Source organism: Anastrepha obliqua, chromosome 1 (genome assembly GCF_027943255.1).
Source record: "Anastrepha obliqua isolate idAnaObli1 chromosome 1, idAnaObli1_1.0, whole genome shotgun sequence".
In the NCBI taxonomy this organism is placed as follows: domain Eukaryota; kingdom Metazoa; phylum Arthropoda; class Insecta; order Diptera; family Tephritidae; genus Anastrepha; species Anastrepha obliqua.
Window position 1 is genome coordinate 159,817,317 of NC_072892.1, and position 25,766 is coordinate 159,843,082.

At 36.3% G+C, this 25,766-nt stretch overlaps 3 protein-coding genes across 6 annotated transcripts in view; 1 reads left to right on the forward strand and 2 right to left on the reverse strand.

Annotated features, from left to right (window-relative positions):
* Window positions 1-1,248: 1,248 nt before the first annotated feature.
* LOC129253348 (THO complex subunit 3) lies at window positions 1,249-2,961 on the reverse strand. The gene is made up of 5 exons (XM_054891689.1): window positions 2,778-2,961; window positions 2,340-2,435; window positions 1,991-2,275; window positions 1,705-1,858; window positions 1,249-1,634 (listed from the first exon to the last, which is right to left on the reverse strand). The coding sequence occupies exons 1-5, from the start codon at window positions 2,865-2,867 to the stop codon at window positions 1,294-1,296; spliced, it is 966 nt and encodes a 321-aa protein (XP_054747664.1). The 5' UTR covers window positions 2,868-2,961; the 3' UTR covers window positions 1,249-1,293.
* A 2,599-nt stretch (window positions 2,962-5,560) lies between these two features.
* Window positions 5,561-25,766, forward strand: part of LOC129239054 (N-acetyl-D-glucosamine kinase) — a 51,899-nt gene continuing 31,693 nt past the window's right edge. Inside the window, exons 1-2 of one of the 4 annotated variants that reach the window (XM_054874351.1) lie at window positions 5,561-5,645; window positions 18,496-18,587. In XM_054874351.1, coding sequence (XP_054730326.1) covers window positions 18,562-18,587 — 26 coding nt within the window. In that variant the 5' untranslated portion in view covers window positions 5,561-5,645; window positions 18,496-18,561. Of the gene's footprint in view, window positions 5,646-10,472; window positions 10,644-10,678; window positions 10,903-10,928; window positions 10,948-18,495; window positions 18,588-25,766 lie in introns of those variants that run through there. The other 3 variants (XM_054874334.1, XM_054874343.1, XM_054874359.1) reach the window with 3 other exon arrangements.
* On the reverse strand, window positions 5,639-6,819 carry LOC129239080 (vesicle transport protein SEC20). The gene is made up of 2 exons (XM_054874372.1): window positions 6,630-6,819; window positions 5,639-6,571 (listed from the first exon to the last, which is right to left on the reverse strand). The coding sequence occupies exons 1-2, from the start codon at window positions 6,708-6,710 to the stop codon at window positions 5,966-5,968; spliced, it is 687 nt and encodes a 228-aa protein (XP_054730347.1). The 5' UTR covers window positions 6,711-6,819; the 3' UTR covers window positions 5,639-5,965.

Genomic DNA, 25,766 nt, shown 5'->3' on the forward strand with positions numbered 1-25,766 from the left:
CCTTTTCACCACCTGGACAAAGGAGGTCAAGCTGTCCCTTAAGGTAAAAGTCGACGACACACCAATTCCGACTGTAAATAACCCCAAAATTTTGGGTGTAACCTTTGACAGCTTGCTCTCCTTCTCTGCGCATACAACCGCAATTGCCACAAAAGTCCAAAATCGCAACAAGGTCCTCAAGTCGCTCGCCGGCAGCACTTGGGGCAAAGACAAGGAAATGTTGCTGTCGACTTTCAAAGCAATAGGCCGACCGGTTCTGAACTATGCCGCGCCTGTCTGGTCGCCTGGAACCAGTGATACGCAGTGGACGAAGCTTCAGACCTGCCAGAATACTGCCATCAGGACCGCGACAGGATGTCTCCTGATGTCCCCTATCCAACACTTACATGACGAGGCGCACATGCTCCCGGTTAAGGAGCACAACAAAATGCTCGGCAAGCAGTTTCTGCTTGGGTGTCACCGTAGGCCTCACCCATGCAGACACCTGCTCGAGCCTGAGCCGCCTCCCAGGCACATCAGGAGACATTTCCTCAACTACGTGGACGAGATCCAGGACAAAACGGACAGACCACTCCAGGATCAGACAGTATACAGACAGGCAATTAACGACATTCATCGGGAGACCCTTACCACCTTCCTAAGCTCCAGACCCCCGAATGCCGTTATCGGAGTCCAACCACCACCCATCGCAGATGAAGAGCTTCAGCTTCCCCGAGAGTACCGTGTAATTTTGGCACAATTACGTTCTGGATACTGTAGCAGGTTAAACTCCTACATATCCAGAATCGACCCCGACATACCAAACACATGTCCGGCATGTGAAGGTACCCCGCACGACACTAACCCCCTCTTCACATGCCCCCTCAAACCGACTCATCTAACCCCCCTCTCCCTCTAGACCCAACCTGTCGAAACAGCATGTTTCCTGGGCCTACCCTTAGATGAGCTAGACGAAGACGACCGATGATATACTTACACAGACAGGGCTACCTATGCTGTTAAAACAACAACAACAGTGTCCAGCAAGACTTCGCTCTTTCGATAAGCCTTTCCTACAGCAAATTAATGAAAACTCAGACATAGATATACAAATTTTGCTGCTATACTTGGATCCCACGAAATAAATCTGACTCAAACCGCAAAAAAAGACATCACACGAGAACAGTGGCAGTAAAACGGCGCTAGTCGCTAAATAGAATTATTTCAGTACAAATACTCAACCACTTCAACAACAACAACACATTTTCCTTAAGCTCATATTTATTAAAAATCATTTCCATCACATTTTCCTAATTACTCCGAAAAACCAAAAACTTTTAGATTACCCGCTTCACGCCTTCGATCGTTACCATCTTTATCGTCACAAGCATAGGCAAGTAAATATTGTTTCGGGTGCCAGGCCACTGTAAAAGTTGCCGCGTCTACAGTAACGTCTGCAACTTTTTCGCCTGTTGCCGTATGAGCTATATCGATGAGCAAATCTTCGCTAGCCGACGCCAACAGTTTTCCGTCGTGACTGAAAGAAATCGTACGTACTGGCCAATCCAGTCGAGAGAGCACGCGCAGACAGGCTAACTCATTGGCATCCCACAGCGAGACAAGTGCGTCTGCTGAGCCTGTGGCAAAATATTTACCTACAAGGAAGAATTTTAATTTAGCACACAACAGCGCATTACAATATTATATTTTCGGTTAAACCATTACCGGTGGGATCGAATTCAATGCAAATACAGGTGGCAGGATGAGCCTTCAATACGTGTTGCAATTCCAGACTGGGATAACTTAAAATGTGTACGCAGCCCATGCCGTTGGTCAAGAAAAACAAATCACTCGAATTATTCCACGCAATTTCGTTTACCTGAAAAATATAAATTTTCATTTGGCACTTAATCACCTCCACAATCCACAGTAGATTGTCCACATAAAACTCAAGCTGCTACTCTATAAATATTGTGCGCTTTATACTTTTGCAAGCATAAATAGGATTTACCTCAAAATTGAACTGCTCCTCGGCACGTATTTTATTTGTGCGCGTATCTATAAATGTCACCAAGTCCTCTTTATTGCCCACAGCTATGGTTTTGCCATCAGGCGACCATGTTATATTTATATTTTCACCTTTTGTATTTGTAACAGTCGAACATTTGCCGGCGCGTATGTCCCATATGCGGACAGTCTTATCACCACTAGCCGTACTGAGCAGATCTGAATTTGTAGCATGCCAACAAAGCTGATCCACTGAGCCGGTGTGACCGCGATATGTATTTTCTTTGCTCTAAATTGAAAGTAAAAAAAAATTGTTTATAAGTTAATGTAAATCGAAAGCAATGCGCACTTACCACACGATCGCGTTCCAGTGTGTATACAGCCACCGTTTTGTCAAAAGAGCCAGAGGCCAAACGTCTGCCATCACAGCTCCAGCCAACAGAGTGCACCTAGTGAACAGAAGTCAGATAGGAATATTATTCAAGAAAAAGAAATATTGTTAGAAAAATGCAGCATTTTTGTTTTCTTTTATAATTTGATTTAATGGCCGAAGCACTTCGAATCACATGAAGCCGGCTCATAGTAAAGTTGTTCATTAGTTTTGCCTGCGGTTTTATGGATATTTACTTCTCAGATACATATATGTTTATTCTGATAATTTAATGCAGATGCATATTTTCATCTTTCGTAATTATTTTATTTTTAAATGTTATTAATTTGCTTTAATGAAAACATACATTCATTTTTACATTTACACAAACCATCACTTTTTCAATTAAACTGCCACTCACCTTCGATGTGTGCGCCTTTTGCTCTCGGATTTTGCCGTGTGTTTTGAAATATGTTCGCAAATCTTCTAAATTCGAATGTGTTTTTGACATTTTTAATTAAATATTTCCGCAAATTTTCAGTTTCTATCACAAATATTAAAAGCCGCAACAGATGTAAACAAAATGTGCATCTGACAGTTTTCTTCTTCTTACAATATGTTGTAGCAGACATTCACAATGACGCTAATAAGAAAGACTGGCGTCTTAAAGCCCGGTTTTTTAAATTACAACTCGGAATTATGTTTGAATGTATATTTTTTTTGCTTATAATATTTCCTGAATAAACTAATACCTACTTTCTGAAGTGACAAGTGATAAGATTACAAGACAGCTGAGCGCTAGGCTATGTTCAGAAACGCATTATAATGCGCAGTACTTGCAGCGCTGGCAGCACTATCAATGTGATAATTCATGCAACTGATAGATTTGTTGAAAAATTGCAAATAGATTTGTTGCATTTAAGAACGCGCTGTGCAGTAAAATGGAATTGTTACTAAGTTTGGTCACGGACGATGTATGTGAGGAAAAAACCGATAGTCTTTTATTAAATTTAAGAAAAAAACCGTGTAAAGCTTAAAAGAAGGACATATCTTGTCAAAAGTTTAATATCAAAAGTTTAATATCTTTTTTTTATTCGCTTATATGTGATGAGTAAATTAGAAAAATTTCGCTGGGCGATGTTTCTATCTATTTTTAAATCTTTATTAACTTTTTTTACTTCATCTACGACCTTAGCCCAGAGCACGCTCTTTTTCCTCCTTCCCGACGTGAACTCGTTCTCCATGCTCAGTCGGACACTGAGCAGTAATTTTATCTCCGATGTACTAAAGTAATCACTAAAACCAAGAAAAGTATAATAAAATAAAGTTTAAATATCGTATTTTTCATAAATTTTTGTGTTAAAAGCTAAAATAAATAATTAAATACCCACTTTTCATCAGACATTGTACTAGCGTATTTATTGGCAGTGTGAAAATTTTTGCTGCAAATAATGCACGACTTTTGATACAAAAATGACGTTTAAGAACGCGTTGCATTTGCAGTACTGCCATATTTGCATTTTTGAACGCACTGCTCACTCTGAAATGGTATGTTGCGCATTATAATGCATTGTTGAACATACCCCTACATCTGATTGTTTTAATATTTCGGAGTAGCTTGTAAAAATTTCAATTAAGGGGTTACATACGTCCAGAATTTTCAAAAAAATCGATTATTTCGAAAGTATAGTATCTTAAATTCTTACTGCGAAATTTTCTTACGGAAATTTTCAATATTATAGCTTCTACAGCCCATTAACCAGGTAGAGGGCGGTCTGTACCTCCAACTTTAAACTCGGTTCTCTCGAAATTACTTTTTGCGGCACGGTCTGCATATTAACTCATACAGTTTTTAATATTTTTAACGCGGTTTTTTTTTTAATATTCACTTTCGAATTTATCTATAGATTTGATTTTTGATATTTTTATTAAAACACTTTATAAACATAATTAAAGTTTGATATTTATGACGTAAAACGCATACATTTTTCTAAAATGCCATTAATTGCACAATTTTTCGAAATTCGAAAATCCGACTCGGCAGACTAAACTAAATATAATTTTATTTTACAAGAATTCATCATCAGCATCAACATTTCAAGCAGAAATGATGCAGACCGTGGAGCAACTTTGGATGGAGAGTAAAATTTCAAGGCCATGCAATGTTTTGGACATTTTCGTTCCGCGAGAGAGAAAAAAGATATAACGTAGGGGAAAAAGAGAGAGAGAGCTATACCTTATATATGTCTTAGATACACTTTAGGTTATTTTTCCTGAGTTTTTCCTTGTGAGAATAACACTGCCTACTTTTTGGAGCTTGTTTGTTGGTGCAAACTTGTAGGAAATATATTTTTGGTGCATACTTTTTAGCGTTATATTTCCTTGGTGCCTACTTTTTGGGGCATTTTTGGACCCAATTTTTTTGGTGCATAATTTTTGGGGCTTATTTCCGTTTCTCTGGCTGATGCTTGTGCTTACTATAAAGTGCTATCCATTCCGGCGTCGGATTTATTCGTATTGCTTTGCGGTAATTTGTGCGTTGCTGCGGTCCTGAAATCGCTGCGTTTGTGCGGGTGATAAGCGCCCGGAGTAGTGCGCTTTGTTGCCACGGTTTGTGTGCGGCGTTTACCTACACCGGTCGACCCTTCTGCGTTTTTTGTAAATTTTGTCTATTTGTATTCTCTGCAAATGTTGTGAATTTATTAAGATATATATTCTTTCTCTTTCTCTCTCATTCTCTCCCTTTCTTTTTCGACCTTGACAGTTTCACTTCTGTTATGTGTACTACGCTACACGCACTTTTGTTTCTTTCGCCGTGTCCATGTGGCTGTCAGCTTAGAATGAACTAAGGCGAATCCATTATTTGTTTTCTAGTCTCTCCAATACGTTGCCTTGACAATCAAACGTACAGAACATTGTTGTTGGTCTAGTGCCACCTTTCCTATAAGAAAATCTGTTGTATAGTGAATAAAAATGTATTGAAAAAACCCAAACATGTGCTAAGGTCTCTTTATAATTATAATTTTTCGTGTCTATTATAAAACACAAACGAGTATTTTAGTGGGCTAGTTTAAAGATTTTAATTATGTTTACAATATCTTATAATTTTATTTAAAGGGTGAATCCGGCACACATTTTTTATAATTCCTTATTTCACTGCCTTTACAAGCTTGTTTTGTCCATTATAGTCAGTAAAAATCTATTGACATTTTGTTACTTTTTCTATTTAAAATTTTCGCTCAAAAATTATAGCCTAAATAAAAGTGGCAGAAAACGTATTTAACCACCCGTAAGTTATATTTTTATTACTATTATAACTATTTGAATTACCTAAATCAAGCTTAAATGCGAACAATAGCATGGAAAATTTGCTAAGTAATTTCATAAAATATAAAAAATAAATTATATACGCATACATATATATATATTAAATAACACTACGGTTTGGCTTAAATTCTCACCCATTTAGAAAAGCTTCTCCCCATTAAACTACGAACCTATATTTTGCTGTACATTGCCTTAAATGGAAATTCCCTAAACAAACACTTTACATACACCCGTCCGAACCATCTCCTGCCTTCCACAAAGGTTATTAGAGCATGACGTCATCTAGAACAGTCGTTTTTGAACAATGTAAAACACACAAGCCAGGAAAAACGCAAATGCAAAGAAGAGCAACATTTTATCTGTACACTCCCGTCGTCCATACTTTTTCAGTAACTTCCCTGACTGCGAAATCGAACCGGCCGTGTTGTGTAGTTCATCACGCGTAGATTCTACGTTTTGCGATGACGCCACCAAAGTTTCCAGTGTAACAGCACTCTTTTGTGTTGTTTCCGACAAGTGCCGTGATATGGCTAACATCTTCTCAGTCACATTGTTCTCTTGTGACACTAAACTACCGCGATTGTGACTTGATACTGCGGCAGACGACCTTTGTCGCAAATCAGTTTCACCTGTTATGGCCATTAGCTCCTCACGATTAGCCTTTTCAATTTCGATGCGAGTGGAAATATTGGCTTTGCGAAAGGCTTGTAGAGTCTTTGAAAATTGATCTCTATGGGAGTCCACCTCTTTGGACAGCTCAGCATCGCCTGTGTCGCGTGCCCAATCGTCGAGATGTTGAATACTTTTGCGTAGTGCGGCCAATTTGGCACGTCCAGCTTCATTTAGTGCCTCCAATTCATGGATATTACCACGATATGTTAATATATCCTTAAAAACATAGTGGGCATTAAACAATTCGATATCTGTCCACTTTGGCCATATTTACCTGAATTATTGCTTTGACTTGTAAATTGTTATCAATCAAATCTTGGCGTATCGATTGCAAAGTATACTTTTGCATATCCATTTTCGCAGAAGTGTTAGTAATTGTTAAACTAAAGCGCTATCTAAGATACTAATAATTTACGTAGGTTACGAAAACAATTGCACGAATTTTTGTGGTGCTTCTTCTTCTTTATTGTTAGTTGGCATTCACAATGTGGACAGTGCTGTGTAAAATTGAATATTGAGATATTATTGAAAAAACTGATTTTGAAACACATGAATTCATAATAAGTTGCAAAATCGTTTAGTGAAGCTATCAAAGTGCCGTAAAAGATTTTTCAAGAATTAGTGCTGACTTTAAAAGTCAGTTCGCTAATATAGAACTCACTCTAATTTATGTACGACATTCATGTATTCATACATGCGGAAAAGTTGTGGAACAACATCAAGACGCATAGCACAAATACGAGGAAGAGCTTGGCCAAACATCCAATAAAGGGTGTAAGCGTTAACTATTAATGTATAAAGCCTCTTCTATTCGTTACTTCTCTGTTCACAATAAAGTACGGAACACTAGACAGTGCTAGTTTACTGGGGTGATAGCTCTTGGTCGAGAAAAACCCGACGCATTCCGCTGATGTAGAACCGGCTGCCTTGCGAATGGTCGAGGTGGTAGCCAAAGAGGCTGGGGGCGCCAGACGACGAGAGGAGTACGTGGCCACTAACCGCGTGGACAACCCTCTGTATGTCTTAAGCCTGAGCAGGTCTGATTTCTCCCTTCTCTCGGCACGTCTCAATTGACGAAAAATTTGCATGTGAAAGCAACAACAAAATTATGGAGCAAGATTCGCCGCTAGCGAGTATGGCTATGCCTCAAAGATGATAGATTACATGGTTGGCCGTTTCGAATTTGCCGTTTCGGCAGAGCCCATGAATTAACGAACAAACAGAAGGGGAATTACTTTTTTGTGAAGAGGCAGAGTAGAGGAAAATAATAGAAACTACCAAACATAAGACGTTCCTCCAACAGTGGGTTCTACGTTACCGGGACGACCCAGATTTATAATATTTCGTTTATTATAAGTCTAAAACATAATATTTACAGACCACTTAGATCTAATATGAGCTTAAATTACTACTATATTACTATAACTATTAAATAAATTAGGAAAAAGAGATTTACCATATATCCGTCCCAGGACTGTCACTTCAGCAGCACTTCTCGTACATGTATGTATGTGTGCTGATACAACAACAACCAAACACAAGAAATTACACACACACATATTTGCCACAGCATAAAAACAAAAAAAAAATCCGGATTTGGAGGCTTTATATTAATTTGTATTATTAATTTGTGCTTTCAGAATTTAACACGCGCACTTCGTTTTCATTTATTTGTTCAGTTTAAATGTCACAATATTGCCAAGGCATTCACTGAATTTTCACAAACGTAATTCACTTAATTTGTCCTTAATTTTGTTTGTTTTGTATTGGTAAAAGACCTGACGTCAGACTTTTCAAAATCGTGAAAACTAAAGTAACTGTTTTAGCAAGACGCCATCTTCAGTACGCAATTCGTCTTTATTATATCTCATAAAACTGGGATAACTCATCATATTGCAATCAAATGTAATTTTAGACAGCTCTATTCCAGCGCTGCCAAGATATTTTACCAAATTCTTTATACCGTTGGTTTATCTATTCGCCACTTGCTAACGCTTGGTGAAAAGAGGCCTATACTTATATATATTTATAAAAGCGATAGCATAGTTTTAGGGGCACTAGCCATTTTCGGCTTCCGATTCGTATATTCGTCGGATTGGCATTCATAGAGTGGGATATAAAATTCGTAAACTAAATAAATGTATTAATATATTATTCAGATATAATTAAACATATTATTTTAGATTTCTAGAAATAATAATTTTTTTCTTACGACAATTCCTAACCATAAACTTATACTTACTAACTTTGGGTATAAGCACCCAGAAATAATGATGTATGTATGTATGTACACATATTTGTGTGACAGGGAATCATTTCTAATCACAACAATAACTACACGTCGTTCTCTGTGTTATTTACAATAAATCAAATAAAACAGCAACTTAAGGAAGCCTAAGCAAAACAAACTTGAATAGCGAAAATGCGAACTAAGCGAAAAAATTAAAAAAAAAAAAACACACTAGCACATGTATGTACACATGTACATATTTTACTGTTTCCACTGTTATCAGACGGAAAGAGTGTCTCTCAAAAAATCAGGCTCTCAATTTAATTTCGTTTTCGCAACCTAACTACAGTACTATCTCGATAATCCGGACACGCGGTAGTCCGGTCACATCTATAATCCGGACAACTGCTAAATTCGGACAGTTTAACATTTTTTACTCTATAATCCGGACATTTTTCAAATTTGCTTCGCAATATGTACATACATATGTATTTTAATTTTTAGTTTGCTTTGTGAGTTTTTCGTAAAATAGCGGTACTTTAACAACAATATGGTATATGTATACGAAATGCAACAGCATAAATCACGCGTTGTGTTTATTCTTTAGTAACAAACTGAATTGAGTGGACATTATTATTAGGAAAATAATAATATAGAAGAAGCTGATTCTGATTGAACCATAGTTGAAGCGGTAAATACTATAAGTAGCGGTGAAGCAAAAAATATTTTTTCCAAGGCTATACAATGGGCAGAACAAATTGACGCTTCGGCTATAGATATTTTAGTTTTAAGACTGCAGATAAAATGTTGCTGGCGAACTCGCAGCAGACCAATATTAATAATTTTTTTGAAATAGTACATACTAAATAAAAAAAATGTTTGATTATGTACAGATGTACATATTATTATGTAAGTATGATTGTACTGTATTTAATAAAACTATTTATGTACGTACATATATCTGAATTGCGTTATGTTCATTTCAAAAAAACAACGTTTAGTTGAAAAAAAAATTTAATTGCGTTATGTTCATTTCCAAAAAAACAACGTTTAGTTGAAAAAAAAAATCATCTATAATCCGGGCACCCCCATAATCCGGACGACCCCTAACATTAAGGGTGTCCGGATTATCGAGATAGTACTGTACCAGAGAACTTACTACGAAGGCTCGTTTACAACGATACGAATGTGCGCTATTATACTCCAGCGAACCTTCTCTCTCCATCTGTTTAAATATGATTTTTATTTTAATAATATTTACTTTATGACATTATTTATAAAAAGTGGTATATTTTCAAAAATTAAAATAAAGAAATTATTTGAAGGGCGGACTGTGTCAATTCAGCCGATATTCTGATAAAAGTACGCACTTATTACTTAACTGGCATATCTGCATATGTACGTATGTACTTTTTGTTAATATTCCTAATAAAATTAAAATTGTTAATATTCCTAATAAAAGTGAATATTTGTACACTCAAAGGTATTATAAATAATAACTGAGATAAGTCAAATTGTTTATTGTTTTCGATTGACAGATTATAACAATATTTGTAATTTTTATTTTTTCCACTGACAGATTATAACAATATTTGTAATTTTTATTTTTGCTATTTTTAAATCTCACCTCTCACCTGCCATTCTGGAGTACTTTGTTATCACACACCCATCTGTCTTATCAACACAGCTAATACTCCCGTCAGTGTAGCAGGTAGGAACATTTTAGATCGTCTACTCTGAGATACAAAATGTATTGCGAATACTCGCAGATTTTTCCCATTCGTGTTTGTGTTTATACTTTTGTTGTTTGGCGTCGTCGAATGTCATTGGTGTTTTTTGTTTTTATGTTGTTATTTTTACTGTTGTTTCGGTGGTCGCATGTATAGACAAAATTTCAGCAGCAAACGCAGTCACTTCGTGTATACACTTCAACTTGTACGGAAGGGTAGTCAGTCAGCCGCATTCGTCAAGTCAAAATTAAACCTGTTTTTGTTGAGCAGCTTATTATTGTTTTGACGTTAGCGGATACCAATAAAAGAGGGCACATACCTTCACTAGGTATTGCATTTTTCTACAACTTTACTTATTATACTAGAACTTTTATAGATGGTGTGCAATTATTCAGTGCAATTTTCGTGCTAGTGAATGAATTTATTTACTATTTGTTCAATTACAAGTGCTTCACATATCTTTGTATTGACGAAATAAAAGTGCAATCAATCAACGACGTGGCAGTGTACATTGAAAAGTAAATCTAAACACTGTTTACAATCTCCAAATACTGGAAATACACCCAAAAAACGAGTTGGCGGAAGAGGTATCTAACAAAATAGCGGACACAGACACACGTCAAATGCAAAAAGTACGGTTGTTGTTGTTGTAGCTAGCACAATAAAGTGATATTGCAAGTGGCTTGTGTGTGACTAATTATTAAATACTCATATCCAAAAACTAATAAAAAATTGTATAATTTTCGCGAAAAAGTGTTTAAGATAAAGCAAGCGAGAAAATTTCGCTAGGAATGCAATAAATTGCAAAATGCCAACCACTTTACTTTTTCACTCAATCGACCAGTCTCTTCAAGGCCTAAAGTATAAAGCGAATGGTGGCAAATCAAGAAGCAGGCGTGCATGTATGTACATGCATGCATACATACATGCATACATACATACTTACATTTGAATAAACCTTCGTTTTCAATTAAGTGCGAAAGTTCAAGTCGCCAAACAGACACACATTTTACCAACAGCTGCATGGAGCAAATAAATATGTACCTATAACTCATAAATACTCGTATATCAGTTTCCGTCACAGCTTCTTGACTTGCATTCGATACTAAAGATCGCCTCAAGAATACGAAACAGAAAAGAAAATACTTTAATAAATTAAATATAACGTAATTTAGGTTTAAAAAAAATTCAAAAAATATTAAAATATGTAACTGTTTCCAATTGCTCTTTTAAGCAGGCTGTCAGTTAATTTCTGCTTTTTCACTGAGCGCCAACAGAGCAAAACATTTCTTAAAAGTTATTGTGGATATTTCGTTGCCGGCGGGCCTAATTTCTTGGCGCGGCAATTTTGATACCCACAATTTTTTTATGAATTTCGCGTCTTTTTCTACATTTACCATTTTGTACAAAAAATTAAAAATATTATATATACAGTGGTGGCCATATCATATGCAACTAACATCCTATTTGCAAAAATGTGTACATATTTTATCATTAAAATTTACAGAATGTTGATTTAATGGGAAATTATATTAGTTTCGAATGTATATTTTTATTTTACGTTTTCAAACGAAAAGTATTTGTTCCCTTAAAGAAGATAGACTCCCATTTTTACATCAATCCTAAAAGAGCATGGACAAAACAAATGCAACTCTTCAAAATAGTTTAAGTAACACTATTGTAACGGTACTTTATTCGTTGTCTTTGGTTTATCTGTCACTCAAAATAGCTTGTATACTGCATATAATATAATATCAACCGTTCCTGCAAATAAATTAGTGTGTTTATTTAAATAAAGTTTCGCGGTTTTGATAATGACAAGAGACAAATTTGGAATTGAACTTCGGAATAGAATTATTGCAGATTTTCAGACAGGAATGACACAGAAAGGCATATCTGCAAAATACAACATACACAAAAGTACGATTTCGCGAATAATTAAAAGGTTTGTTACAAGAAAAGAGGTTGCTGTTATTCACCGAGGAGGGCGCACATGCAAAACCAGCCAAAGGACAGACAACTTGATAGTACAACTGGCAAAAAAGAATCCTGAAATTGTTCCAAGACAAATAATAAAATACTTAAATTTGCAAATATCCACGAGAAGTGTGCGTAGACGCCTTTTGAAAGCTTCACTGCGAAGTTGCCGTCCTGCACACAAACCTATGATTTCAATGAAGAACAAGGCAAAGCGTTTGAAATTTGCCAAGGAGCATCTAAATTGGCCGATCAGCAAATGGAAAACAGTCCTATTCAGCGATGAGTCTAAATTTAACTTGATAGGTAGTGATGGAATGTCTTATGTGAGAAGACCAGTGAATAATCGGTATGATCCTCGTTATTGCAAGAAAACGGTTAAGCATGGTGGAGGCAATATAATGCTGTGGGGCTGCTTTTCTGCAAATGGAGTTGGACCATTACATAAAATTAATGGAATTATGGACCGCTATGGCTACAAAAACATTTTGGAAGATGTAATGCTGCCATATGCTGAGTGGGAAATGCCAGTGCGTTGGGTCTTCCAACAGGATAATGATCCGAAACACACGGCAAAATATGTAAAGTCTTGGTTTACCGGAAATAAAGTTGATGTTATGGAATGGCCACCACAGTCCCCGGATCTCAACCCGATTGACAACTTGTGGGAACTGGTTAACAGGCGGATAGACAGGACTAGCATTAGAAATGGCGATGAACTTTTTAATAAACTCTAAGAAGCCTGGAAATCGATCCCGATGAAAACCATTGATAATTTAATTGCGTCAATGCCGAAACGATCCGCCGAAGTCATAAAATGCAATAGGTTTGCAACAAAATACTAGTTTCACTATTTTTCACGATAGCTTTCAAAAAGTTGCATTTGTTTTGTCCACGTTAAGTTGTGTTATACAGGTAACATTTTTTTTTATATCTAAATTAATTTTGTTTAATTTAAAAATATAAAATTAAAAGTGTACATACCAAACTAAAATAAATTAACTCTCAATCAACATTCTGTAAAGTTTAATGGTAAAGTACAAACAATTTTCCGTAAATACTGTGTTTGTTGCATATGATATGGCCACCACTGTATATATTAATTTAAAACAAAAAACTAATAAAAAAAATGAATACAATAAATAAATAAAAAAAAAAAATTAAAAAAAAATTAAAAAAAAAAAAAAAATAAAAAATAAATAAAAAAAAAAATTAAAAAAAAAAGTAATAAAAAATAAAAACAATTAATTTTTATATTAGCGTACATACAAAGTATAATCTAAAGTTTAAGGAAATTGACACATTTTATTCAAAATGCTCCAGATATGTTTAACAAAGAGTTTCTTTTTATTGAAACATTTAAAGTGTACTTGCAATAAAATTGCTTTTTTTTATTTGTGAACTTTTTAGAAAATATTTCGGAATAGATCTGCCGAGTTGCCCTTGAGGTAGCAAAGTTGTTGTGCCTGCTTATTTACTGAAACTTTGTCTGAATACCAATCAGTCAGTTTTTTACTCACATAAGGCTTTATAATAATCATAGTAAAATAGTAAATTTATGTTGTTTAAAATGGGAATATAAAAGAAAAAATAGTCGGTATTAATTCAATGTCCTCGGGCCTTAAATGCACACACACACACGTACTTATATGTGTTGCAAACCTCTTCTAAACCTCGAAACCTCCAACCAGACGCAAATATTGTCAACAACTGCATATGTCAAAAATGATAAAGTCAATGAGCTAAAATATAGTGAGAGTGATAATAGATTATTTGCGTATGTGAGGTGACAGCATGACACACATACGTACATAAATACCGCAAAACAGTACCAATATTAGCTTATTAGCATATAATTTTAAGAATTTAACGCTAACAATGAAATAACGACCCTGAAAACTAAGTTTTATCATTATTTCCTTTTTTAAATTATTATAATTTTTAATTTTTTTGTGTGAATTTTATGTTAAAATAGTGATGTATTAAAAAACTGTGTAACAAAATATATTGCATTAGATTAGATTAGATTTATTGGGGGTTGGACAAGTCCAAGCACTCAGTCAGGAGACCCGGATAGAATTCAGCAGAAGGAATAGAGATAGGAAAGATAAAATGTGGGTGGTAAGATGGAAAAATTAGTTTGAGGTCACTCTTACACAAATCTCTTGGATTCATTCTTAAGAGATCCGGAAGAGTATGAACTTTATCCATACTCAGTATACCCTAAGTCCGATTCTGGAAAACGCGGGACAGCTACAGAGAAAATGCTCTGCAGTATTGTCATCCTCAAGACAGGATAGGCATATCGGGCTGTTGACGACCGCCATGACAGACATATGCTGACCACAGACGTTGTGCCCTGTGTTAGTTTTAGGAGAAAGGTCGCTATTTTCCTTTGGTTCTTTCACAAAGCACTTGGCTACTCTGCACGAGTTGAACCCAGACCAACGTCCTCTATGGGTAGACCATATGAAGCCGTCAATCCATAGTTGAATTGATGCAGAATTGACTCCTATAAAAGGTTCAGGGCCTAGTAGTATGATTGCAGAGCCTTCATTAGCCAGTTTATCAGCTAACTCGTTCCCTGTAATACCACAATGTAGAGGCACCCAAATAAGACTAACTTTGTTGTGTTTTTCAACGCTATTCAGTTTTGTCTTATATTCACCGACTAATTTCAGCAGCCTGAGTTAGCAAGGGCTTTCAGTGCAGCTTGACTGTCACTACGAATTCCAATACTGCTACCCCGCCTCAATATCCAGTATGCCATGTTCAACTTGGCAAAGACTTCCGTAAATAATACCGTGGCCATCTGTCCTGTGGCATAGGAGTACTTAGTGTCTTCGTCTAAGTACCATCCAGATCCGCTACCATCACTGGGTTTGGATCCGTCGGTGTAGAAAGTGTGCTGATATCCCGTTAATAAGTTTTCTGCACTTAACCATTGATCTATATCTGGGATCAAAACATCATACTTCCTACCGAAGCTAACGACAGGCACCCGATTGTCCATTGGCATCGAGATCAGTCTGATGGTATATCTGACAGTGGCCAGTGCTTTCTTCATTTCCTCAGACTCCGTTTAACTTGAGCCTGTACCTCGCCTTCATCGCATCCTTTCGGTGGCATTAAGGGCATCACCAGATGTCGTACTCATGGCACTTGTGATACCCAAGCACACACTTCTCTGTAGCCTTCCATTGTAGCTTTCCACAATAATACAGAGGCGTATGTAATAATGGGTCTAATCAGGGTGATGTACCCTCAATGTACTATTGCCGGTCTTAGACCCCATTTCCTGCCAAAGGTTCTCTTACACTGCCAGATTACTTTTAGTGTTCGAGAGACCTTCTGCTCGACGTGCTTCTTCCAGGTAAGCTTACTATCCTAAATATTTAACCTCAGAAGACAGTTGCAGTCTTATCCCTTTCAATGTGGGCAGCAACAGGCCATCCATATTGCGTTTCCTAGTGAAAAGCACTGAGGTACTTTTTATAGGATTCACCGAAAGACCATGCAATTCGCACCAATGCTCAATCTTATTTAGAGCTACCTGCATTTCATTGCATATAGCTTCAAGTGATCGTCCTGACATTAATACGCACACATCGTAAGCGTAGGCTTGGATGTGTCCAATTTCCTGGAGATCATTAAGAAGAGAGTCCGCAACAAAGCACCAAAGTAGGGGTGAGAGTACATCGCCTTGTGGGCAATCCTTTTTAACCTCAACCTTGACTCTTTCATCGCCTTCTCTATCCATGGTAAGCAGTCTTTTGAATAGCATAGAGTGAATCCATCTGACACTGATTTCTTCTACTTCATAACTTCTGATGGAAGGGCACATAGAGTCAAAGGTAGCATTGAAAAAAGTTCCTTCAATGTCCACAAACACACCAAGAGTGAACTTTCTTGTTTCCAACCCTTTTTCGATTAAGCTGACGTACTCGTGCATAGCCGCTTCCCAAGATTTAATATAATTTCATACGTCTCAGTTTATTTTTGTTGTTGTAGCAGCATAAACATACCCATATATGCACGCAGAATCCTGCTGAAGTGCCAGTTCTTGGCCGGATAAAAATATAACTTTTTTACTAAATAAAAAAAAACGATTTTAAATGATGGAAATCATTATTTTGACCTATGCTTAGCTATTTGATTGACCCACCACGGTTTTTTTAGGTTGTATTTTTATATTTTGCTTTTCTGGTGGCATATAAGGATCTTTGTAAAAATAGTGCGCAATTTGTTAACAAAATGCGGCTAAAGCTAAAACTTCATACCGAACTTTTTAGACTTTATGGCTTAATTGACTGCTCGAATTTTTCGCTATCCATAAAATAATTTTACATATTCTGTGACTGAGTTCAAACAACTTTAGCTCCTGAAATAGTGAACTGTTTTAGTTTAAAATTTGACGCTGTTAGATTAGATAACCCAATTTCTATAAGTGGTAAGATAGTCGCAGAGAAATTGGGATTTTTTTTATTTTGCTCCCTCGATTTGAGTGTCTAGTCAAAATAAAACATAAACAATTTTGAACGTTATCTAGTAGTTAGTTTTATTAGCTATCTAATGAACCATCAAAGATTGTAGACACACATCAAAAGATTGCAGACACACCTTCATATTGAGGGCAAGTTTAAAATAAAAATGGCTGTTCCTAGAACCATTGAGTTGAACTTTTAGATCTCTCTCGTCGATAACAAATATAAATATAGGTATAGATGGCGCATAATCGTTCATCCTCCTCCTATGTGTAGTGTGCGTATTGAAGTTCCACAAATGGAGAGGCCTACAGTTTTAAGCATACTTCGAAAGGCAGATAGTTTTTTATGAGGAGCTTTTTCATTGCAGAAATACACTCGAGGGCTTGTCACTCATTCCCCGTCAAGGTGCAACCGCTGCTAGGAAAGTTTGATGAATCCATTTATTTTATGAAAGAAATAATATGACCCTCCTTTGCTTAGCTTCATATTGGCGAAACTACTTAACTTCGCTATCGGTTTTGAATTTAGAAATTAATTCAGAAAATGTAATCTTGGATTAAGTGAAATATTTTTTTGTTTTAATATCAGACTTGTTAATTTCCGCTAATAACTTCTGTTTGTACAATATATTTATTTACACACATAAATTTTAAATATTATATGTATAATTACATTGCTCATTAAAGATGCTTTTACATTCAAATATTAATTAAAATTTATTTTGTAAGCCGTTCGCAGTATGTTTTCATTTAAGTAAAAAAATACTTTTTCGCTACCATTTTTCGCAAGAAGGACTTAATTTGTTCCAGTTTCTTCACCTTCTTAAATGCCACTTTTTCTAAGGGAGTGTTAAAAATCATATGTCAAAAGTGAGGAAACCTTCAATGAACTATGAAAAGAAAGAAAAATAAATTAAAAAATAAATAAATAAATCATATCAAAAGTTAATTATTTATTTGGCGTATTTATTCAAGTCAATGGTAACAAACTTTACTTGTAATTAAAGTACATACATGTGGACTTTTCACAAAAAAATTTATTTGGACTTACATATGTATGTAGCTGCTTTTGATTTGTGATCAATAAATCGGTATTTAATACATATTTATCCAACTTTTCTTGAGTTGTATTTCAAAGCAAATGTTTTATGCTTCAAATATCACTTAAAAATCCAAAAGTTGACGGGTAGAATTTCCTGAGTCGGTTTATGTATGTATGTATGTATGTATGTATGTATGTATGCATGTATGTATGTATGCCATTGCTCTCATTCTACTCACTGAAAAGGGATACCATACATGTTGTTGCATAAGTTGGAGCAAGTTCACGTGCACATTTTTACATGAGCCACCAGTTAATTGCATGTTCAGACCAATTATTTTTCAGTGCCTTTTTTTTGCCAAAAGAGTTTTAATGCTTATTGCTGCAAAATTGATTCTTATGCTTACTCGAATTACATGCATTGAAAATTCTTCGGAAAGCCTTGTTTTTTTTTTGTTTTTGCATTCAGTTGTTTTTTTAACCAGCAAAAATAAGTGTAGTTTCTTTGCATGAACTTGTTAAGGTGTTAGGGGTAGTCAGAGGCCCGAAAAATGATGATTTTCAATTATTTTTGTTGCTAGTCAGTTGCTTTATACATCACGTTTCGGCTTGACTTAAGCAAAATTACTTCCACCTTCTAATATTTCCCATGTTCTCTTATTTGTTCTTCTACAGGTTATGAGCGCGTCGTAAAGCCTCAAGATTTATTATTGACTGATATCTGCTTTTGGATAAGAAACAATGAAATATTTCGGTGGAGTTGAAGGGTAAGTAAAATTCTGAAAAGCGCATTGTTTTTGCTTACTTTTACTTTAACTTTTTTAATTCAAAAACCAAGGGGAATTCATTGAAGGTGGTGGCACTAGACCTGCTTTAACGCTTTGTATATTAGAATGTCACGTCAAAAGTTTGTACGAAAGCAAAAAATAAAAAAGACGAACTACGTTGAACAGCGGGCATCCAGTTGCAGCTAAAGGCATTTGACGTTGGTGCGAATGTAACGGCTTTTCGTCATGCTGACATGTAATGTACACGGCGCAAGAAAAAGAACAAATCAGGTGGTCTATTGATATCAACTTTAATAGGTTCGTCTTGATCAAAACTAGCCATAGTCGGCGGTTACTACGTTTCAGAGTTTGTATTGTTTTTTTTTTGTTTGAATATCTTTTGCATTTAAAGTTTGCACTTAAGGGGTTAGGCCACTCTAGGATTTTCAAAATATCGAAATTTTTTTTTTTTGCTTAAAAGATACTTTAAACTCTTTAGAATATAAAACAAAAAGTCCTATGCGTGAAAAAAATGTTTATCTCTAATATTTCGCACTTTTGCGCGAGCGCCTCTGACGTCTCTGAACCGACTATTCAAATTTAAACCGTGTTTATCTCAAAACGTGATTTTTCAAAACGGCAAGCAGCATAACACAAACAATTTTTAATATTTTCACTTGTAATTGTACAAGGATCTTTAGAACATTATTCCGCACTGAAATACGTACGGATTTTTTTATTAATTAATTAGAAAAATTTTTATAAACAATTAACGGTTTCATTTTAGACGAAAAATTCTACTTTTGACTTCAAACATCTGCAAAATACACAAATTTCAATATTTCTAAAATCCCGTACGTATTTCTACAGCTATACTCACGTCGATTGAGAAGAATGTTTTTAATTTGGTTTAGGTGGACATTTACGTCAGTTGTACTGCTTGCCGTGAAGTGCCTTTTTCGCAGGGCGCGTTCAGAGATTCACTCCAAAGGCGCCATTTTGTAATATTTTTCAATAAAAATATTTGTAATTACACTTAAATACATGCTTAATAATATACTTAAAAAGTTTTTTCCTAGCACCTTTCTTTCAATGTAAAAAAAATCCTTAAAAAACTGCTTTTTTACAGTAGCTAGAGTGGCGTAACCCCTTAATTTGAGGGTGCAATGTCTGGGGGATACGGCGGGTGGGGCAAGATTTCCCAATTCAGTCCATCTAAATAATATATTTCTAGGCCAATTTAGCAAGAAGCATCTCACACGTCACCTAACGTCTCTCGATATCCCTCTCCTTCAATTGTTGTGGCACCCAGTTACCTACTTTCTGGACCATTCCCATCGCGTGCAAACGTTTACCGACGGTTGATCTGTCAACATCCAACTCTTTAGACATATCAGCAAGGGTTCCAATAATTGTTGTAGTTGAGTATCACGATCTTTATCGCTCACATCGAAATTGCCACTTTGAAAGCGTCGAACCCCGCCTGACAATTTGTATTTGATGAAACCAGATTTCCGTAAATTTTGATCAATATACGACACTTTTCAGCTGCACTTTTCTTTGAAAGGTAATATTGAAGCATGACTTCCCGCAAACGCTGTTTTTTTCGGGACAAACGTAGACATTTTGAAGTCAGATAAAAAAGGATCTTTACGCTTCAAAGGAATGTCAACTATTGCGATCGATACCTCAAATCACCAGTATATTACTAGAGCGAACACAAAAATAGTATCAGCAGGTACAATATTGTATAATGAGGTGATTCACAAATTGTCATAAAAATTACAGAAACTGTGTTGGTGTTATGCAAGTCTTTTCGCTCATGCTACTTCGTTGTCGCCTGAACAACGTGCGAATGAGAAAATTCTACATCCGGGCCTCCGGTGACCTGGCAGCCGAAATTATTCTCACAATTTTGCTTCGGATGGCCAAACCTTGTAATCTATCCTCCTTGTGTTTAAAGAACTAGAAAAACAACTAGATATTTTTTCTTGCGCGAACCTCCTCAATATATTTTAAAGCTCTGAAATTTATCAATAATTGGAGATAATCTTCAAATATCCGTCAAGTGCTCGCTTAATCGCCGTAAAAATCGGCAAATTTTTTAATAATATTTGCACATTATTTTGGACCATTTCCATCGAACACACCTTTCAAAGCATCAATTGTCAAATTTCCTTAGCAAGCATCTTGCAACAATAGGCCACAAGGTGTTGTCGCATTTGTGATCGAAATTTGACGCTTTATTTAACGTACTTAGAATTATCCGATGCAAGTCAAATATGCCATTTAGAAGGCAACTTCATTTTCCCCCTTTTATAAAACTCCCCTCCTTATTTGCAAAAAACTCAGACAACCAGTTTTCGCAAGCCTCTTTTGAGGCCAACTTGTTAGCACCAAGGGGGTTTTGCATGGACCGGAAGAGATGATAGTCACTTGGTGCCAGGTCCGGACTATATGGGGGTGCGATAGGACATCCCATCCGAGCTCCCGTACCTTCTGGCGGGTCATCAAAGATGTGTGAGGACGAGCGTTGTCCTGGTGGAACACAACACCATTCCTATTGACCAATTCTGGCCTCTTCTGGTCAATCGCTAGCTTCAAACAGTCAAGTTGCTCACAGTAGAGGACCAAATTAAGGGTCTGGCCATAGTTGAGCAGCTCATAGTGGATAATTCCCTTCCAATCCCACCAACCACACAGCAAAACCTTCCTGGCGGTCAATCCGGGCTTGGCGATGGTTTCGGCCGGCTCACCGCTTCTCGACCACGATCTTTTTCGCTTGGCGTTGTCGTACGTGATCCACTTTTCATCGCCAGTCACCATCCGCTTCAAAAATGGGTCAAGTTCGTTCCGTTTTAGCAGAGAATCGCAAGCGTTGAGTCGGTCCAAGAGATTTTTTTGCGTCAACACGTGTGGCACCCAAACATCCAGCTTTTTTTGGAATACAATCTTCTGCAAATGGTTCCAAATGCCGGTCTCTTTGGATAATTTCAACGATATTATCAGTTTCGACTACTACGACGATTGGCCTACCAGTACGGGGTGCATCTTCGACATCTACTACACCAGAACGAAATCGATCGAACCAACGCTGTGCTGTGCGAATCGTTACAGTAGCAGGCCCATAAACTTTACAAATTTTTGCCGCCGCCTTCGTTGCATTTTTACCTGTAAGGTAGTAAAAACGTAAAATATGACGAATTTCTTGCTTGGTGGACTCCATCTTTGAAGCGCTATAACTTAAGACTGAAACGTACGATCACAACACTGTCAAAGAGACACTTGTAGTACAGATTGTCGTCTTCAAATCGCCGTTTAGGGTGACCCGATGCAATAAGTACAACGCAAGATATGTTTAAATGTCGCGCTCAATTGACAAAATACGGCATTACTTTTTCCCCAACCCAATATATAAAACTATAAAAAGTAACCTTGAACTTGAAGGACCTTGTATTTTGAATATACATAAGTGGTTACATTATGTCTAGACGAACCTCGCTTATGACTCAATAATGATGAGTAATTTACCTTCCTTATCAAACCAACTTGTGAATGTTCTGATATTTGACTACATCGTTGTAAATAAATGCTAAATAAATAATTGTTATTACAGTCAATTAGCAACTGATAAAATCGCAATATTTATGCGACAAGTTTTGAGTAACTGAGTGAACAGAAATCCGGATATTAGGCATGGCATGATTATATGAATGCTGAGACAGAAGCTGCATATTGCTTTTTTTTATTAGCCGACAGCCGTAGTTTGCAAGTGCAGACTGCGATTCGAATTATAAAAAAACAAAAAATTATTATTATCATAATTGCTTTAAGTTTTTCGTTTTTCAATATTTTTTTTTTATAGTATCCAAGTTAAAAAAGATTAGCATGGCTTTTATATACTCGAAATATTTGTTTATATGGAGAAAAGCACCCAACACCGTCGGCAGGAAAAATTGTCAAAAATCAACGCAAACTTTGAACGACTTCAAAATTGCACTTTGCTATAACAAAGCCAAGGCGCATTCATTAAAGGTAGTGGCACTAGACCAACAATAATGTTTTGTAGGTTTGATTGTTCCAGTAAAGTATTGGAAAAGTAGAAAACAAAGAATAAATTCGCCTTGTTTCATTCTGGGCTGACAGCCGCATGGACACGGCGAAAGAAAAAAAAAAACAAATCAGCTGATTTACAGATACCGAAAAGAAAAAAATATCACCTTTAATATATTCGCCTTGAACAAAACTGTATATTCGAAATTTTTCCAGAAATTCTGATTAAAAAATTTAAAATTTTGATGAAAATTCGCCGTTTTTCATACATTTTATACAAAATTCGAAACTCTGCGTTAAATGGTTTTTGTTGCGGTATAAACTTTACATATATATATATTAGGGCGGGTCGATTTAAAAATCGCTCATTGCTCTGTGAAAATCGTATTCTAGGGATCAAAATAAGAAACTTTGCCGAAGGAATCATACCTCTAAAACGAATTCTGATGTCCCCCAATTTAAAAATATCACCATTTTTGGCCTTTACATGAAAAAATCAGCTAAATGGCTATGTTTTTTCTTTATTTTTATTCATTTATAATAATATTTATTATTTATTTATAATAATATCTATTTTTTCTCTTAAGAAATTTATTTAGTCAGAACATATGTAAATGAAAAAATTAATTTAAGTGAGTTATAGAAAAGAAACTAAAAAGTTCGACCCAAATTGAATCAAATTATGTGTGAAAAACGAAATTAAGTGCGCGAACGCATTCCGAATGTTGACTGTGTCATACGGAGAAGCTGCTTTGGACCAAAGCTACGTTTATCGGTGGTACAAAATGTTCTTATAAGGCCGAGAAGATGTGAACGACGAAAAGCGTCACCGAAAGCCGGACGCCCGAGCACTTCAACAGACGAAAAAATTGATGAAGTGAGGAAAATTGTATTGGCCAATTGTCCAATCACCGTTAGAGAAGTTGCTGAGGACCTAGACATATCGATTGGCTCGTGCCATTCGATTTTTTTCAATGATTTGGGCATGAGATGGGTCGCCGCAAAATTCGTACCAAAACTGCTCAATTTCGACCAGAAGCAGCATCGCATGAACATTGCTAATGAGATGTTGGACTCTGTGCGCGACGACCCAAATTTGCTCCAGAGAGTCATAACTGATGACGAATCGTGGGTTTTTGTTATGACGTGGAAACCAAAGCTCAATCATCTCAATGAAAGCTGCCTCACGAACCAAGACCGAAAAACGAAAAAGGCGCGCCAAGTTCGGTCGAACGTAAAAGTTTTGCTTACCGTTCTCTTCGATTGCAGGGGCGTTGTGCATCATGAGTTCTTGCCACAGGGTAAAACGGTCAATAAGGAATATTACCTGCAAGTCATGCGCAATCCGCCAAAAACGGCCGAATTTGTGGAAGAAAAATTGGCTCTTGCATCACGATAACGCCCCTGCTCACACATCGTTGCTTATGCGCGACTTTTTGGCCAAAAACAACACACTAATGATGCCACAGGCACCGTGACTTTTTCTTGGTCCCGAAACTGAAGAGGCCCATAAAAGGACAACGCTACACTACGATTGACGAGATAAAGACGGCATCGAAGGAGAAGCTGAACAAGATAAAAAAAAAAAATGATTTTTTGAAGTGCTTCGAAGATTGGAAAAAACGTTCGCTCAAATGCATAATATCTCATGGCGATTACTTTGAAGGGGACAAGAATCAATAAATAATTTTTGAAAAAACACAAAATTCGCGATACTTTTTGAACACACCTCGTATATGTAGCTTATCCAAAGAGAACATAAATCATAACCTCATACATATATATATAATTGGCGCGAACACCCTTTTTGGGTGTTTGGCCGAGCTCCTCCTCCTATTTGTGGTGTGCGTCTTGATGTTGTCCCACAAATGGAGGGACGTACAGTTTCAAGTCGACTCCGAACGGCAGATATTTTTATGAGGAGCTTTTTCATGGCAGAAATACACTCGGAGGTTTGCCATTTCCTGCCGGGGGGCGACCGCTATTAGAAAAATGTTTTTCTTATTTTGGTGTTTTCATCGAGATTCGAACCGACGTTTTCTCTGTGAATTCCGAATGGTAGTCGCGCACCAACCCATGCGGCTACGGCGCGCCGAGAGAGAGAAATAATACGAACCCAACCAGTGCAATAAATAACAGGTGGCGCAAAATGAATCATACAATTTTGTCTTTAAAACTAAATAAAAAAAATTATTTTAAGTGATTGAAATCTTCATTTTGACCTCTGCGCGCTCCATTGCTTATCTGTGTACTGCAGCTGTTTACTTAAGGGGTTAGGCCACTCTAGGATTTTCAAAATATCGAAATTTTTTTTTTTTGCTTAAAAGATGCTTTAAACTCTTTAGAATATAAAACAAAAAGTCCTATGCGTGAAAAAAATGTTTATCTCTAATATTTCGCACTTTTGCGCGAGCGCCTCTGACGTCTCTGAACCGACTATTCAAATTTAAAGCGTGTTTATCTCAAAACGTGATTTTTCAAAACGGCAAGCAGCATAACACAAACAATTTTTAATATTTTCACTTGTAATTGTACAAGGATCTTTAGAACATTATTCCGCACTGAAATACGTACGGATTTTTTTATTAATTAATTAGAAAAATTTTTATAAACAATTAACGGTTCCATTTTAGACGAAAAATTCTACTTTTGACTTCAAACATCTGCAAAATACACAAATTTCAATATTTCTAAAATCCCGTACGTATTTCTACAGCTATACTCACGTCGATTGAGAAGAATGTTTTTAATTTGGTTTAGGTGGACATTTACGTCAGTTGTACTGCTTGCCGTGAAGTGCCTTTTTCGCAGGGCGCGTTCAGAGATTCACTCCAAAGGCGCCATTTTGTAATATTTTTCAATAAAAATATTTGTAATTACACTTAAATACATGCTTAATAATATACTTAAAAAGTTTTTTCCTGGCACCTTTCTTTCAATGTAAAAAAAATCCTTAAAAAACTGCTTTTTTACAGTAGCTAGAGTGGCGTAACCCCTTAAGAAGTATCAAATATGATTGGCGTTCGACGCCATTTGCAAAAATTTTGAATCTTCTGATAGGGTGATTAATTTTGCGCTGCATTGCGTTTGTTATACGCTGCGCCCTTGTTTTTCATTGGTTGTAAT